This window comes from Cinclus cinclus, chromosome 10, assembly GCF_963662255.1.
Source record: "Cinclus cinclus chromosome 10, bCinCin1.1, whole genome shotgun sequence".
In the NCBI taxonomy this organism is placed as follows: Eukaryota; Metazoa; Chordata; class Aves; order Passeriformes; family Cinclidae; genus Cinclus; species Cinclus cinclus.
Window position 1 is genome coordinate 25,850,247 of NC_085055.1, and position 18,387 is coordinate 25,868,633.

The 18,387-nt window shown below is 40.8% G+C and overlaps 1 protein-coding gene across 2 annotated transcripts in view; it reads left to right on the forward strand.

The window, feature by feature from the left end:
• Positions 1–18,387, forward strand: part of CLSTN2 (calsyntenin 2) — a 185,512-nt gene that overhangs the window by 148,294 nt on the left and 18,831 nt on the right. For both annotated transcript variants that reach the window (XM_062498932.1, XM_062498933.1), the window contains one exon: positions 6,074–6,236. In XM_062498932.1, coding sequence (XP_062354916.1) covers positions 6,074–6,236 — 163 coding nt within the window. The remainder of the gene's footprint in view (positions 1–6,073; positions 6,237–18,387) is intronic.

Sequence of the window (18,387 nt, forward strand, 5' to 3'; positions counted from 1 at the left end):
TTTGGTAGATCATGATGATTCGCTGCAGTTTATCACCTGCAAAATTAACTGTGGGAGTGTGTATTAATGCCTCTTTTTCCCATATGCAGTATATATTTCTTCCATGCTGCCTTAATTACTACTGCCATACTGTATGTATTGGCACTGCAGAGACACAGTGTATAGATTTCACAGACAGGGGAAAAGATGTGTGAAGGAGCTGCTGAAGGATAAACGTGGAACATGAAACACTGCCTCTCATGAAAGAGACTACTAAAAAAAAGCCCAGGTACAAAATATGAATATTTTAGAGCACAATTTTAAGTTTTCTAAAGAGATTGTGGAGATATCTGAGACCTATCTGCAATCTGCACATCTTCACTTAGTGGTCAGGAAAATCAAACCCTTTCCCAGAAATGTTTTGAGCATTTCCAGGTGTCATAGTTTAGGGTTTGCCAATTGTAACATATTTACCTTTTGTTGTGGAATAGAATTAGGAGCAAAAGCAAAGCAGGCCTAAAACTTAAAAGAGGATAAAGAAAAGCTTTATTAACAACAGGAAAAGAATAAAAAATTCAGAATAGATCTCCAGACCATGGCCTCCTCCCCCTTTTCACACCTTCTTAACAACATACAGAGACACTTCAGTCAATAACTTACTTAAATAATCTTTTTCAGTTCACTTTAGGGAGACAAGTCTCTTCTTGTTCAGCTATAGGGATCTTTTTCAAGAGAGGAAATAACCAGTTCTCTCCTGACTTCACCTTTTTCACGAATAGCAGCCGCCTGGAAATCTGCAATAGTGAAACTCCTCCCACCTTCACAGCCTTCCCAGAGCTGTGTTTGTGGGCCATGTTAAAGCCATGGGGTATTACTGTTAAGGATGAGCTGCTCAAAGGCAAAAGTTCTCTTCAGCTCTCTTCTCTCTGTTCATACTTCATTTCCAGAACAGAGATCCCCCTTTTTCCCTCGGGGCAAAGGAACTTCCTAAGAACTTCCTAACACTTCACATACACACCCCACCCTCCCACCCCCCATGTCTTTTTCCATGGTTTAAAGGATATTTTTAGTGTAATACAGTAAGAGTGTAATACACTAATACACCAATAATAGCATAATACGCCCTTATACCTTAGAAAAAAAAAAGATATTTCAGCCAACCTTCATGGCATCTTCTCATTCTCCTTCCATCTAAAAACTTAGCTTTTACTTCATTGACTTTGGTGTATCCTTTCCGTTCTTTTGCCTCTCACCCAAGGAAGGATGGAAGGCCTGTAAGTCTTATCTGAACATTGGAAGAGTTAAAATCTCACAGAGAAGTTGCAGGGGCTGGGGCCAGGCCATGCTGGAGCTGTGTCAGGATCTCAGGCCGCCCAGGCCGTGCTGGCAAAGGCCGGACAAAAACCGCAAAGTCCAGCGAGAGAAGAAATCGGTGCCAAGGCTCTGTCTCCAAGGCTGCCCTCCGGTGCCAACCGCCCCCAGCTCCAGCCGCAGCCCGGGGGTTCTCCCTGTGCCCTGCCCAGCACACAAAGCCCTGGGGGGCTCCCCAAACCGGGCCCGGCTGCCTCCCCCCAGGCCGTGAGGGCGGCCGGGCGGGCTCGGCCACCCCAGGGCTGCTCCGAGCCGGGGCAGGCCAGGGCCCCGCCGAGCCACGGCCACACCTGGGGAGGGGAGGGTGAGGATCTTAGCAATGGGCTTTTCTTCTTTTTGGCTATCGGGGTCCCTGGTTGGAAACGGGGCCCAGCAGCCTCCTGAGCCCACCCGTGCCTGGCCCGGGCCGCGTGGGAGGGACCTGGGCCAGGTCAGGGTTACCTTGTGAGGGGCCAGAAATGAAAGAGAGCTTTTCCCGGGCTTTACTTGCTTCAAATGTGATTCATGGAGTGAACTGACTTTTCCAATTGGTTTCTCAGGCTGTCAACAACTAAACCTGCTTCTAATTGGTCTCATCAATTCACAGAGGAAGTTCTCATGGAGGAAAATTTCCTAGTATGCTCTCCCCCCAGGTGCTTTCAATGCATAACCAGCACACCTGGGAAGAAATGCTTAGGTTGAGTAAAGCCAACAAATGTGGCAAATATGTCTAATGCAGAGTTTACTCCTGAGGTTGAATAAATATTGCTACAAGATAGAGCAATTCACATGACTAAAGGGATTTGATTAGTCAGTGTTTGCACTTCACTTTTGTTATTTCCAAAAGCTATTCCCCAAAATGAATATGCTGATAGACTGTAGCAGAAAGCCAATTTCAATTGCATATCTGTTGATTCCCACAAAAGTAGACTTTTACCATAAAACCACATATTCATGGCAGAAACAGTTTTTTTGTTCATTGTATTAGAAAACAAACAGACCAGGTAACCTGGGTACCCAGGGAAGCAATGCCATCCTTCACACTGAATATCTGCATACTGAATTACACACTTGAGATCAACAGCAGGACATTTTTAGAAGTGTTTTCTTCTGTTCTTGGTGGTGTAGGGATGATTGAAAAAAAAAAAAAATCAGAGTTGTTCATAGACAATGAGAAAAAGAGCTCAAAAAAGTCAACTGTGTAACTTTTTTTTCTATACCGCTTAATCAGCTTTGCAGGTAGCTCAGCTACTGAAATCTGAGGCAAAGATTTATTAGAATTAATCAAAAGGAAGCAATAGTTATAGCAATAGCAAAGCCCCAAGGTATCTCCTTTTCTTCTTTTAAAATTAGCATGCCTTAGTGGATGAGAACTGACATTAGGAAAACAAATAGTATAATAAATGAGTTTCTAAAGTAACAGATAAAAGCTCATTCAATCTCTTTGAAGTCCCCATTTCAGAGACTACCATCTTATACCCCAGACTGGGAGAGGATAAAGGCTCTCTCTGGTCACCTGTGAATTGCCTTCATGTAAAACTCAAGGTCTCAGGCAGAATGACTCAACTGCCTAAAATGCTTATTTTTTCACAATCTACATATGTAAATACACAACATCTTTATTTGCAAAATTGCAAATATATGTAACTTTGTCAGTTTGATATGAAATCCACTGCCAATCAATTCAAAATTAACTTTTTTATGCTTCCTTGTTGCAGTGGCGCTATTCCTTAGGTCCTGATTCAAAGTATAATGAAACAGTCTTTCCGAACCGTCTTTTTAGCTTTCTGTTTGTAAGCAGTGCAGTGCTTTCTGTCAGTACTATAAAAATATGTTCAAAATACATAATAGAACTATTTTCTTGTCTCAAAATATATAAAAAAACTATCAAAGTTATTGGAATCAACGGAAAAATAGCAATGCCAAACCCTGTAAATTTGTAAAAAGCTCTTTCAAAATGATTTTTTTAGAGATGAAGAGAAAAAAAGTGATTTTTTTTATTTTAACTCAAAGCAATACCCCTCTCCCCATCAAATTATCATCTATTTTCAGTGCTCTGAACCAGGGTATTAAGGGCAAGGCTTTGAAGCAGAGCCACAAAGCATTTGGCTGCTTTCAGATCAAGGCAGGAGGGTTGACCAGGGGACTGTGGTTGAGTGTATAATTCTAATGTCATTAAGATTCCCTGTATTTTTTGCCTTCTTTAGCAAGGGGATATAAAAATGTGGAGTTGCCCACTTTGAAAAGCCCTTCTGTGGTCACTTCTCCCTTGGCCCTGTAGGGCTGCTGTTTTTCCCTCAGGCTGCCTCCCCCCAGGCCAAACAAGCCCAGTTGCCTCAGCCTCTCCTCACATGGCCAGAGCTGGCCCTTCTGCTGTTTCTCCACTGAATTCAGCCCAGTTTATCAGAATACTCCTTGTATTGAGGGGCCCAAGGCAGGCCCACTGTTTTAGATGTGCTCTAATAAATGATGACTAAGGATGGGGGCGATGGATTCAGAGCATCTTAAGATGCTACAAAACGCATCAAGAAGTGAATGCAGTGACATGCTCTGTGCTTTGAATGTGGATTAAGCTGCTTTCTCCAAAGAAGTGGTGGTTCAGTCAGACCACTTCTGCCAACTGAACTAGTGGTTCAGACCACTCAGGCAGAAGAATTTTTGACTCAAAGCTGCAGAAAGGGAGTGGTGCTATTTGCAGTGAGAAGAGGGCTTTCTTTGCCTTCCTTTCCTTCTTCCTGCTTTTGTTGAGGATGTTTGAGTGTGTTCTTAGAGCACTTCCTCAGCAAAGTCCCAGAAAGCAGAAGATGGAAGCCACCCATGCCATTCCAATCCCTGAAGGGACAGTCTCAGGTGTGTGTGAGCAGCACCCTGGGATGTGCAGAGTTGTTTTCCTGCTGGGGTTCCCTGGGATGTGCAGAGCTGTTTTTCTGCTCAGGTTCCCTGGGATGTGCAGACTGGGATGTGCAGAGCTGTTTTCCTGCTGGAGTTCCCTGGGGTGGGCAGACTGGGATGTGCAGAACTGTTTTCCTGCTGGAGTTCCCTGGGGTGGGCAGACTGGGATGTGCAGAGCTGTTTTCCTGCTGGAGTTTCCTGGGCTGCTGAGTGGCACCAGAGGGAGGTGCTGAGATCTGCAGCAGAGGCTCGTGGACGGCTTCTCACTGGGCACTTGGCGAGCACAAGCTGCCTTGGTGTGTGTATCCAAGCAGGTGGATGACCCCCATTCCAGGAGTGGCCCCAGCTGACCCAAGCGAGGCTCTTAAGAGCTAGAAGTTGCAGATTCTCCCAGGCGCATGCCAGGCTTGTATGGACAAAGCTGAAAAATGGGGCATTTTGTAGACCACCAGTCTAGTTCTAAGCATCACTTGCTTCTCAGTCCAAGAATTTTGGTTTCAGTTCATTTAACCTTCAGAAAACATTTGTGCTCTCTGCTGCTTGCAGAAGGAAAGCTCCCTCCAGCAGCCCCTTGCTGTATTTATCTCTCACTGTGGAGCTACCATGTCTGCAGTAATAAATGTATCTGTTTGAATGAGAAGTGATTAAGTGCTTTTTGAAATGTCTTCTGGAACAAACATTAGCTTTGTTTTCAAAGGGCAGATACTGCACCAGATAGCACTTAACCTGGCCAAGGACAAAGTGTTGTGTTTAAACATCACTTTGTGCTTGCTTCTGTGAAACAGCAAGGATATCTGCATTCAAGCACTTTAATTTCTTAATACATCAAAACAAGGATCTCTCTAGATCTGAGAGTACAATTGTTGTAGCTATTGTTCTGCTTTTAAAACAGCCCACTCATCCTACCAGTTTACTCTGAATTATTCCTTTAAACTTTTTAATCTGAAAGATACAACAGAAGAAAATAATGGGGCAGATATTGATATTTGCACACCAGACTTCTGTCTCTGGAGGCACGGGTTCATCCAGCTGTACATTTCTGAACTAAAGCTGAGTTTGGCCATCCTGCAGTAATCCCTGGTTGTCTGGCTCAGAAATTAATATGTGATTTGACATTAATGTTGTCATCCTGAAAATACGTTGTAACTGTGGCCATTGCTTTTCAAATCTGCTGGGTATCAGGGAAACAATAAAGATCATCATTTTCCCACCATCTGGGAAAAAGCTCAAGGCCAAAAGATGAAGGGTGAGAAGAGGTGATTTCCCTGCTCAAACCTGTACATTGCTGGTCCCTCTGTGCCACACAGAGCATGGCCCAGGTCCTTTTAGAACTGTTGAGGTCCTGTCAGGTTGCACAGGACTTTCTAAGTACTGATGGGATAAATGAATAATGGCAATCACTGGTAATAACTCATCAATCCAGTGACTAAGGGCTGTGTATTTTCTTAATATGAAGCTAATAAGGATCCCCAGTAACTATGCCAATACATTCTATGTGTAAACTACATGAAATGTGTTTTCAACAGTAGATACAAACATTAAGAAACTAATATCATGTATTAACAAATGTGAAAATACAGATCAAATACCAAATTGTCTGATTTTCTATTTTCTATCCGTGTCTTGTTTTAAGAGTGTGTTTTAAGAAGCCTCTATTTATCACATATATTTTCCAAATATGCCAAGAGAATTTATCAACATTGTTTTGGCTTTCATTGATGTTAGAGACATAGAATTTGCAATAAAATTATTTCGTATAAATGAATTTTGGAAACAACACAATTTTTAAAATATATAGGATATAAAAATCAGTCACTGTAAGAGCTAACTAATGCTTTGCTGCATCTCCCAGATCTGTGACAAGGAGTGGCACTACTACGTGGTCAACGTGGAGTTCCCGGTGGTGACGCTCTACATGGATGGGACAACATATGAACCCTACCTGGTGACCAACGACTGGCCCATCCACCCCTCCCACATCGCCATGCAGCTCACAGTGGGGGCTTGCTGGCAAGGTAAAACCACACCAGCTACAGACAACAGACAACACAATCAGGAGTTCAGGCCAAGAAAGAGCCTTACTTGTCTCACTGATTGCATAGGAAATAAACTGCGAAAGGATTGATGGTATAAAGTCAGGTGTAAATCCAGAGTTGTTAATGAAGTCCAAGGGTAAAATGGACAGGATATTAACAGGCTTTGCATTTTCTTCACTTGAAGAAGTATTGGATACAGTTTGTCTATTCAGTGTGAAAGATTGTCTTCTTTATCTTTTGTCTTCACTTCTTTTGATTGTTTCCCTTGTTCTCCAGCCTTAAGCAAACTATTAGATATTAAAGAACTCCAGCTATCTCTTTTCAGTTCCTGCCCTCAGATTTCTTTTGCAACTCATGGCCCAATCCTGCACTCTTGATGTTGGATTTATTCACCAACAATTCCAGTAATTTACTTGACTCACCCTATTATATGCCAGAGGTAAAAGTGAGAGTAAAATAAATCCAAACCCCTAAGCCATACCTGTATGAACATTTGCTTAAATATTACCTTTTCCTGTTTTCTACCCTTTACAATCCCATTCTTCTCATTATTTCTACCTGGTCCTTACCACTTTCTTTATCTGTTCTCTGACTTACACCTGAAATGCTCCTCTTTCTTTGCTTGTCTGTTTTTGTAAAGTTGTCTTCATTTCTCCTCCATGTTGATTTTCTATTTACACTGTGTTTTTTCCGCTTAAAGTATGATGGGAAGGAAACTATAACTATGAAAAAATGCTTTAACATAGCTTGTGTTCCTTCCCCACTTTTTCATGTGATCTCACTTTCTCCATTATCACCTTGTTTGCCAATTTGATCTCTGCTTATCTGCATAATTTGGACATCTTATGCATGACTGTTCAGTGTAAATAGTAGTTGAAGCAAATCCAGCTGTTAGATTATGAGTGGGGTAAAGATCCAGTCTTTACTTTGATAATAACATACAGAATGAAGCCTCAGTAACCCTAGGAACAAAGTTTGGTAAATTTACAATACTGATAATTATTGGAGGTGTGATAAGATAGTCAGCATTGCACTAATCCCATGTACTTGGAAAAGTATAGACTGTTTCTTGTCTAGCTGGTGATTACATGGGTTGATTTTTTTTGCTATGCAGTATTATTGCAGTACTTCTAGAGCTAAGTTCCAGAGTTAGCAAATGCAAATGTCATTTGTAAATTTAGTTCCTTCAAGACATGAACAAATGCCATAGAGACTGTGAATAACCATGGAGTACTGCCTTCTGAAAAATCACCATTTCTCTGTAGCTGTGCTAAAAAAAAATTTTTTAATCCCTTACTTCATATTTATGTGAGGTTCTTCTGTATAGGTCAACATAAATGTTTTTGTGCATAATGCATAATGCTCCTGCCCCTTATCTTCTTTCATTCACGCTCAGTGTTTTTGTAACTCTCTGAAAGCACTCTTCAGTGTTGTGAGATTTTTTTCCTAAAAGTCTTGGTATTGCTGGGAATGCACTGCCCTCAGCCCTCACCTGAATATCACATTAACCATGTGCAGGTGCCACGTCTGCGGGCCTGTGGATCAGTTGGGGTGTCTGTGCAACAAAAGCAAAAGCTGTGCCAGCTTTGCCACAGCCCTGTGTCCTTGGGCTCATCTGTCCCCAAGGCAGCTGAGAACAAATACAATAATCTTGTTTCCTTTGCACTTCTATCTCCTTGTCTCAAATTGGGAAGAGAAGGAATTAGACTAAACTGCTCACATAGGCTCACAATGCATTCAGACCATTGACTATGTTTCATATTTAAGCTGTTAAACAAGTAAAAAGTTGCAATTGTTTTCAAATATTTTTAGTTTTGCATGGGATAATTTGATGGCCTAATTAATAACCATTCAGTATAAGATTCTTCTTCCTTTTTGGTGAAACACCTGATTTAAACTACTGAAATAGTACCTATAGCTGCCATTACTGCAATATTATGTTATTGCTCTTTTAATAGTGAGAGAATTGGAGCGCCTCAAAAGTAGATACAAATTTTCCACCTCATGAAAATGCTAAGATTTAGTAATAGAGTGGGCTAAAGATTCTGATAAACTATCATGTATCAGGCAAAAAGATAAACTTCTGATGGTTATGTGAAACAAAATTTCAAGATACTGGTTTTGACAAAGCTTATAATTTGGTACATTTATTTTGGTCACCTCAAACTACTTTAAAACGAATGGTGTGGGAAGTCACTTTGTTAATAAGATTCAGTACTGTATTTCAGTTTGTGAAATAGTAATTAATCAACATAGAAAACCAATATATTCTAGTCAAAACATGAGTTTTCAAAGTTTGTATATTTCAAGAAAAAGGGGCCCTATCAAATAAATATTTTTACTATAAATGCTTTCTGTGAAACTGTTAATAAATGTACTTAGGCTAATACATTTTTGCCAGTAACAGTAGTCTAAAACTCTACATTTTCAAAGCATTATAATGCTGCTTTACAACATTCTGTGATTTATTTCAGTAAGATATACAGTGAATTTGGTGTCATAAGCCATTCAGGAGTGTCCTTGTTAAGAGGCTATGAAGAGTTTGCAGCTCCGGTTTGCTAACACTACTTCCTTTCTCTTCATCAAAGCACTGGCAGAAAGGAACACTGCTCTAACCTCTTCCTTCAGAAAGGGCAAGACCTTCTCTTCTGTCTTTAGTAAACCACTTTACAGTTCTGAGTACACAGCATCCATTTGTCAGAATAAAATTATTTGAAAAACAGTCTCAACTCAGACAAGTAAATGAATCAGAATAAGCAACATTCCTTTTTCCTTCCCACAATGACTCTGATTTGCTGACAGCCAAAAGTCATTGTAGCTTTGGGGCAGCTGAAGGACTGGCAGGGAGAAGGAAGAGTGTATTTAGAAGACAGTGAAAAATCAAGAACAAGAATTGTAATTTGCTGTGTTAGGACTAATAGGAAAATCTGGTACTGCTATGAGGGATTTACCCTCTTGCAGATGAAAAATGTTCATTTCTGGTCTGGAAACTAAGAATTGTTCTGCTGCTTCTTTAGGAGCCTGAGTGTCCTCTGGTACTGTGACTGAGCCCTGATCTTTCCATCACCACTGGTCCTCATCCTGGGGTCCTGTAGCAAGCACCATGCTTCACCTCCTCCTTGTCTTTCTCAGAGTTATACCCTACAGGAATCTTGGACATGAAAAATTCTTTTCTTTAAGATTATTGTTGCCTATTATTAATATTTCAATGCCTGCATAACTGTTTTCTGACTTTTATAGCCTTGTTTATAGCATCCATTATGAAAAATCAGTTGCTTTTTATTTCTGTCTTCAGCTGCTCAAGGGAAATTGAGGAGCAGTGTAAGATCAGTGCTGTTCTCCTGACCACACCATGAAAAGAAACCAAATGTGCAATTCCTCAGCCTCACATGAGAAATTCAAACTTTAGCCTATGATGTGCTCACTGTGCCTTAGTTTTTCTGTGGCATAAGAAAATCTCTCCTACATCTTTACCTGGCAGTGTAAAAATCTTGCCTGATTTTTTTGTCCCTGATTTTATGCAAAATTTCTTTAAATAATGTGATTTGAGGGCTAGGACTCTCCAAAAATGAGGGGAAAGTAGCCTTTTCCTGAAGGGCAGATTCTTGGAGACAAGCAGGGAGTGAAGATGGTTGAAAAAGCAGAAAGCCAGCCTTTAAAAGTGGTAGAAGAGACCATTCCCAGGGTCTGTCAGGCACTGGGTCAAGTTTACTGCAGCCCAGGAAATGGCTCAATTACTTAAAACCAAGCCTGAGGAATGGTTTCGAGTTCTAATGACACCCCGCGCATGAGTGAAGTCATATAATTTGTTCTGGTATAATCAAGATGAACTTTATCTACTAAAAATCAGGTATACTATATGTTACAGTGGTATAATTTCCCTTTAAATCTAAAAAACCTTGGTTCTTTCTTCAGGGCTCTTAATACAGGAAGATCTAAGCAGAGCTACCTCATTGATTTAGGGTCCTTCACAATGGTTAGCCTACAGCGAATTCTTTTTTGTTCAGTTGCTGTTCAGTACTGCTGTACTTGAGTGGGGGTGATTTATTTGAGGGTGGGAGTTTAAGCATTATCTTTAGGCTAAAGTGTTGATGTGGGTTTGGTTACATGTGACCCAGGAGCAGTGACAGGTAGCACCTAACCCCAGCAACATGCCAGCTTTCATACATGGCAAATCCCAATTTACTTCTTAGCTGTGATTTCAGTGACGTGAGGCCTGGGAAAAGGTAATGCTGACAGAGCTAAGCAAAGTGGGCTCTTAGTGAGGGCAGAAACAAACACCTGGTACAGCTGTTCCTGGAATTAGCTCTTTGTGTACTCTGGTGAAGTTTGACAGCTTTCTCTGTAGGTACATAAGGTTAATTACATAACTTAATCTTAATGTCTTTAAAATTTTCTTCACATCACTAGTCTCCCTGATTACTGTCAAGGGTATGGTTTTGATGTAGGTCAGGTTATATAAGGCCAAAGTGCTGCTCTGTCTCTAATGGTAAAAGAAATTTTCAGGCAGAGTTATTCTCTCAGGGTATCTAAAGGACAAAATTGACTTGCTTGCACGTCTGCCTCCTAGTGTAAAAGAGACACCAAAAAGAACAGGAGGGAAGTGGCCCTGTGTCTGAACTGCATCTTCCCTGAATGGGTATTAAAGCAGACATGGTCCATGGGGATAGGAGAGAACTCCACAAGCCTCATCTTTGGTTCTCATTACTACCATTTTTCTTCTTTAGCATAAAAGTACTTTCAGATTTGCCTTTTCACCTTAGGAGTCTCAAGGTCTTTTCAAATAATAAAGAGGTGCAGCAAGGTGGGAGAGTCACCTTGTACTATGTGGGAATAAAATGCAGTAGATGATTTTTCCTCAGGTCACTTTAAAAAAATCTGCGTCACAGCAAGAATAGATAGAATCAGAATTCATGATCTTCTATTCTTATTCTCCCTTTTAGGTTTTAACATCCTGTTTCATTCTCCTGAGCAATGCAACAAATCGTTAGCTTGTCCTGGAGCACACTTTACAAGAGCTTACCCCAGGAGGTTCTCTGAGTTCATTATTTCTGATTCAGTTTATCTGAGGACATAGCATATGGGCCCTTTTACAGAGTGAGAAACTTCTTCCATTAAACTAAGGTTTATGGATTTGCCCTCTGATCCCTTTATTGCTATACATTCAGAGGCAAAAGCAGAGGAAGGGAGCAAGTTAATGTGATTTGGTCATTTTTTGTACCAGAGGCAGAAGACAGACTTCCTCATGGTTTCTCTGAAAAGATAAGGTCTTGAGTTCATACAAGGCATTTTGGGAGGGAAGGAATTTGTGTATGGCTCCTAAAGCTCTGTCAGGAAAGCAGTGACACAAGTGAATGACTTGTCACAAGGTTATGCTGTAGCTTACCATGGCTGTAAGTCACTGTTTCTAACAGAGCCACCCCTTCAGTAGTGCTGGAGCCTCAAAGTGCAATTCTGCTGGACATTGCATTGAGACAGTCTTCAGGAGAAGCCTATTAAGAGCTACTTTATTATCATGGATGCAGCAGAAGTCTCTTGCAGTTACTGTTTTCTAAGGAATTGCTGTTTCCTATTCTGTTTTTCTTTTCTTTTTCTTTTGTCATTTTCCTCTTTCCTTAATCTATGATGGAGAGATCAGGTTTTCTATAAAGCCCTTCTGTGGAATAATCTTATTATCCTCACATGCCAGCCCTGTGCTGACACAAAAATCACCCAGTGCGGTCAGAGAACTGACTGATGATTCAAGACAAGAAGCACCACAGGAGTTAAAAGTAGGAGAGGGGTCAGAAAAAGGAGAGCCGGTGTGGGCATTGTAGCAGCAACCTGTATTGCTCAGCCTTGGACTTCATCTAGAAATTAAGGTATTCAACAGATAAAGATTCCCCCTGATGTGCATCCAACACCACTGGATCATGCCAAGGAGGCTGGCATAGCTTGCACAAACCTGCCACCTCAGAGGAGTGGTACAAGCACACCTTGACGCAAGAGCACCAGGGCAGTTCTCAGTACAGTGTGATGCTGATTATCTGTGTCCCGATGCCTCCATGGGTACAGCAGTGCTCCTGCTGCGTTATCCTCATCAAGAGAAAAATGGGGCAGATTCAGTGCACTTGACAGATTGTTGCTGAATTTCAGCTGTAATAGAAACACAAAGACATGTGGAAAGTTTAGTTTAAAAGGGTGTTTTATTGGAGACCTGAATTTGCATTCAAATCTGTCACCCTAGATGTATGTCCCGTTTTTAACTGAATTTCTGCAGGAAGCACTACAGCACAAAATTGTTTTTGGGAGAATAGGGATGTAGGTGTTTTGAGCAACATTTATCTATTGGCTGAGTTGTGAAAAATTGTAGCATGTTTTTATTATCCTGGATCTTCAGTAGTGTAAGTTACACCCACTTTGGGTTTACGATGTATTGCACAGAGATCACTTGGAATTTGGACACTTAGAAGCAGGGAGCGCTTAGTGTTCTCTGAACTTGTCATACTTCAGATAAAGCTGTAAAGACTAAAGCTCTCTGAGTGAGGTTGTTGGGTTATGATGCCTATCCAGAGCAGGGGCAGACTTAACATGGGCCATGTTTGGGGATCAATTTCTGATTAATTTTTATCAGAGTGATATAAAAGAGCCCACTAAAACTCTTCTGTTCTGAGAAGCTCTGGGAGCATAAAATGTCATAAAATTGGGGGTACTCCTGAAATCTGTGTTAAGTTTCATCCTGTTTAACAGCCAATCTACCTGTCAGGGAATTAAACCCAGCTCCCTGAAGTGCCATAATAAAAAGATGGGATAAATTTAGAGGCTTGGACCTGAGGACTTCAGAGCCAGAATATCTTGTGCCTGCTCCCAGATTCATTCAATCTTTATGTTGGGGCCCTGAATAATCAATTGTTCATTAATTATCTGGCTCAGTATAACCAGAGTCTAGAATATCTTAAAAGAATTGCATCTCAGTTGGAAATTCTCTTGATTTCACTATTTCCCTTGAAAAGCTCATTGTGCTTTGACTGCCTTGATAATTACTTTGTCATTATTAGGATAGGGCAAAAAGCTTGCAAAATCTGTGAGTTCAATAAAATTACTTGTTTTGACGTGCCTAATTGTTCTTTGGAGAGTGATAAGGAATGCAAACAGCACTTTACATCTGAATAGTCAAACCAACAACTGTAAAATTCAATGCTGATCAAATTCTGTCACAATTTATATCAACTCAATGCAAAATGAAAAACAAAAGTGCCATGGAAACAGGCTCTGCTTCTTTAATGAATGCATTTTAACCCCATGAAGTCCAAACCCTGTGACTCTTCAGTTTCCCCTGAACCCTGTGACTCTTCAGTTTCCCCTGGACTCTGCAGTGCTATATCTAACAGATATAACATGCTACAGCTAGCAGAACCTCCCTATGGCTGCAACCAGAGGTGATTGTCAGATAACAGTTCTTAATCCCCCTAAATTGTTGTTCATCTGGCAGTCTTCAACTGTTTATAGCAAAACATTTGTTTTCCTCCTTGTGTATAAGGGGGCATCCCCACTGAGCTTCCCCCAACACAGACAGACATCTGCAACATACTCAGCTACAATTAAGTAGGTTGCTCTTCTCCATTTGATCTGGTGTGTTTGAAATTTCAGGCAGCAGCTGTAACTGTGCCTGTGCCTATTTAGGTCTGTGCCGAGCACTGATGTTGTAACGTCTTGCTTTTATTGGCAGTCTGATTGCTCCCCACTGAGGGGTCTGTGGGGTCTCCTGCATATCCTGCTGGGTGAGTCCATCCCTGGCTGTGCTCCCTGCTGGGCTTGCTGTGAGTTCAGCCCCAGCTGTGAATGGCACAGGAGGGAACCAACACTCACAAGGGGTCAGAGGCTCCTAGGCTTGATATGGGAGGGGAACACCTTGGCCCCAGCGTAGGAGATGCCTCAAGCCTGCAGCTAATATCATGGGACATTACCCCTCAGCATACCCTGATAGCTCTAGTTATCTAGATAATTCCAGCAGCAAAACAGATCAGAGCCAGCACAGAAGAATCTCAGTCCAGAAGACAGTTCAACAGTGACTAAGGAGTAAGCAGCATTATAGTGAATAATTATGGATGTCGTGGTTCCTCTAGAGGTCTCCACAGTCTGTTGACACCATCTTCCCTTTACAAGGGTTGAATTAATGCCAAAAGCTGCCATCCATCGTCCTATATCTGCCAGACTTTGGGAGTGTTGGTGTATGCTGGGTCAGGTGTGAAAAGCAAAGCACAATTTTATCAGCAACATCTGAACAACCCTGTGGGCTATGTTCCCTCACAACTGTGACAGCAACCACAACATTTACATTTAAGCAAAAAATCAGTAGCTTCAAAAATTTTTCTTGGAAGGAATTGTAGTAGGAATAGTGACTAAAGTATAGTGCAGTTTCAGTCTTTTTTGTGTTAACAGACATTAACTTAATTCCATGACAGTGGGGTGGGTTCTGTTTTCCTCTCTTTGCCCTGTCATTCATCAGCCTTAACTATTTAATTATCCCCCAAGAATTAGCACTCACAGCATATTAATCCATAGCAATCAATAAGCATAGTGCTGAGTGAAACACAAGACACAACGCAGTGAGGACTAGGTTTTCCCATTGTCTCAGAACTTACCAACAGCTTCATGGAGATGAGCTGTATCCGAGGAATATTTCACTCATTGGAAAGGGCAGAAAGACCCTGAAAACAAAGAAGTCCCATGAACCTTGCTGAGGCAATCCAGATTAACTGAATATCCTGAGCTCTGGAGAGAAACTGGAGATGCTGTGTTACAGAACTATTACAAATTTTCATATGCTTGGATTACCTCAAGACCACTGTCACTGGAACTCCATTTTCTTCTCTGTGCAATCTATTTAGGTCTTCTTCATTGTGCCAAAAAAGTTGTTGCTTAGGCTCAGTTTGGTGTCAGAACCAGGAGCTCAAAATGCCTTAAAGCATTAAGGGCTGTTGGGAGCAGGTCATGTCTTTCTCACTTGTTTCTTAGGAGGTGGTAAGGTCAGTGCTGAGTCAAATCCAGGCAGTGGAACTGAACATCCTCCTGCCCAGTGAAGCCACTGACTCTGAGCTGCCTGTCATGAAATGAATCGTGCTCAGGGTCAAAGGATCTCTATTTGAAAAATCAGTATTTAGAAGAATTTGGATAATATTCTGTAAAATGTTACTCTCAGCATTAGGTACAGTTATCCATTGTGCTTAAACATGCAATAGAATTATCATGTTCAGTCTGAATTAAATATATTTCTGCTCATCTAGTCTTGGGAGCTCAGAATTTTAGAGTGGCTAGGATTTGGAGATTGCCCCTCCTGGGCTAAATTTCCACCCACTGAGAAACTGAAGTCAAATACTCAAAGAATATCATATTGTAGAAGCAGAAGGAAACACAGCTTTCAAACACACTAATACAGTAGAACCAAGTATGAATAAAACATTTTATCAAAGCTAGAAAGCAGGATTGTAAGAAACTGGCTTTAGGCCATTCCTTTAATTTTAGTGAAAGTTTTGGTTTTTGCTTCCCTGTTTTATTGCATTTGATTTTGTCCATCTGCAATCTAATAATTACTGGCGATGAGAACATCAGCAGCTAACATACCTCACTGAGCTGAGAAGATTCTGAAATGCTGAAACAGAAGAATATCAAAATGACAGCATGCTGCAATTGCAAGCAGCTGTAAGAAGAGTCAGATATAATGATTCTGTTCATCTTCAAGCTCAGAATTGGGAAGTATATCATTTTGTTTGTAACACCGGTAAAAGTTGCTTATGGAAGTCTTTTTTAGCAACCTGGTATAAGTATTATCTTTTTAAGTGTTCTGGTTTTTTCATGTGATAAAAAGCTGGTGTTCTCACTGCCATGGATGCATAGGCACATCCTGTTTCACACATATAGTAGTAACAAGAACACTATATTAGGGTTAGTACTTCAGCAAGATAACTTCCAGGAAGAGCAACAGCGATGTTCATATTCTACATTGTTAGGTGGAAAATGTAAAGAGAAGCCTGGCAAAGGAAAATGATACAGCTGTGTTTTGACCTCTCATATTTCCTGTTGGGAATAAATGTCCACCTCAAGGGTCAGTGGTTGATGGAGAGGATTGCTTGGGCAGCCTCTGTCTTCAGTACAGTTTAGAAAGTTCAGGCAGTCTTCTCAAGAATAGGTTAGATACAGGTGTATTTGTCTTGGGGCTGGGGGCAGAGTTCCTCATCCCTCCGTGTCCCTGCAGACTCTGCTCGCAGTTGTTCATGTGATTGTCCCAGCCTGGATCACCCTCTCATCACCATGGCCATGGTTCTGCAGATTTTCTCTGCTCACACAGTATGACACTGGCTACTTCCAGCTATTTTTCACTCACATTTTCTTGAAATACTTGGGGTTTTTTATTTAAATAACAGTTGATAGCCTCTCCCAAGCAAAGATTACATCACCACCTTTACAGTCCAGTCGCGGCCTCTGCACCTACACAAACACCATCCTTATTCCTGTGAAGAGGGTGTGTAAGCATTGTTCTTTAAATGTTCAATGTTTTTGTAGTGCCTGTATTTTCAGGGTATTTAAAAAGCCTATTCCTGTCAGCACTCATATTCCCTCCCGTGCTTTTATGTTGTTGGCTGGACAGATGACTTTAAACAAGAATTATACATATCCAAGATGGTAATACCTCCTTGTGCACCAGCATTTATTAAAAGTGTGGCTTGGGCACAGTGAATACCCTGCATATTTAATGATTTATGGGCAAATACTGTATCATTTCTAATAAGCTAGCAATGTAATTGTAAGTGCTCTGTCAAGAATACCAGGGAAGAGCTAGTCCAAAGTGGAAGAACAACCAGTTCTGTTCATGGATGCTTTGGTTCATTCTGCTTCTTTCTGACAGGCAAAGCCACGACATTGAGTTTTTTGTGGTGGCTTGTTGTCTGGTCTTTTATATACATTTTAATGAGTGCATTTCAAATTTAAATACATCCACTGATCTGAGCCTGCTTCTTATTTTGCATCTCCTCAGAACTATTAAGGCCTACTGCCAGACTTACTATAGTAGGTTTCTAAATTTCAAAGCTTCAGGATTAGTATTGGTATTTTAGCCTTGAAACTTGCTGTCTTCACAATTCTGTAGGGATATTAGAATGTGAAGCTTCAAACAAAATGTGATTCCTTCTTCTTCTTCTGTGAGCTCTTAAGTGGTTTTCTCTCTTTGTCTCCTTTTTAAGGATATGTTTGCTTTTTTTAAAAAATCTGGCATACCTTTTTCCATCCAGTTACATTACTGCTGTATAAGTACTTTTAAAGGCAATGTAAGCAGATAAATATAACAGCATTTTGGCTGAAAAGACAATGTCCCCATAATGCAATATCGATTTACAAAATAATTACCAAATAATTGTCTTGGTAATATCAGAAAGGCTGAACTTCAGCTGTTGTATACGTAAACGTTTCTAGGAAATCTCAACAAAATTCTGCCCAGAGGAAATTTCCTTTGTAATGGACAAATGAATGAGAGTGGACAAGAATAATCTCCCTTTGGGAACCTTCCTGTGGGTTAAGAAAAGTAGAGGCAGTTTATGCTGTAATATATTAAACAAACAAACAAACAAACAAACAAAAACAACAAAAAACCACAAACCAACAAAAAAAAAAAAAAAAAAAAAACAAAAAAAAACAAAACAAACATTGCTGACTTCTCTAAAGAAACAGCCTGCTTGGACACCTCTTTTCTGCCAATACACCAGTGTGTATTTTCTTACCTATATAAAATAGCTCAAGCTTTCTTCGTAATGGTCATCCTGCAGAGACTGGGACTGGAAGTGAGGGTTTTTAGGCTTTTAGGTAACAACAGGAAGTCTAAAGAAAATTTGCCACTTTATCCCTATCCAGCTCCAATCCACACAAGTTCAAGTTCAAGCTTGAGCTATCTTGCCTGGCAAAAACAAGTTGTTTGATACTAAAGCTACAAATACTGTAGAGATGAGTTATCTACCAATTACAACACCTTATGAACAGGTTATCAACTGCTAATCCAATTAGTCTGCCTGGCTTGCTGCTGTGGGACTCCCTTGGTCCTTGCAGGCTCAAGGTAGGCAGTAATTCACATGCACTGTGAGAGATAACACTGCAGGAAAGA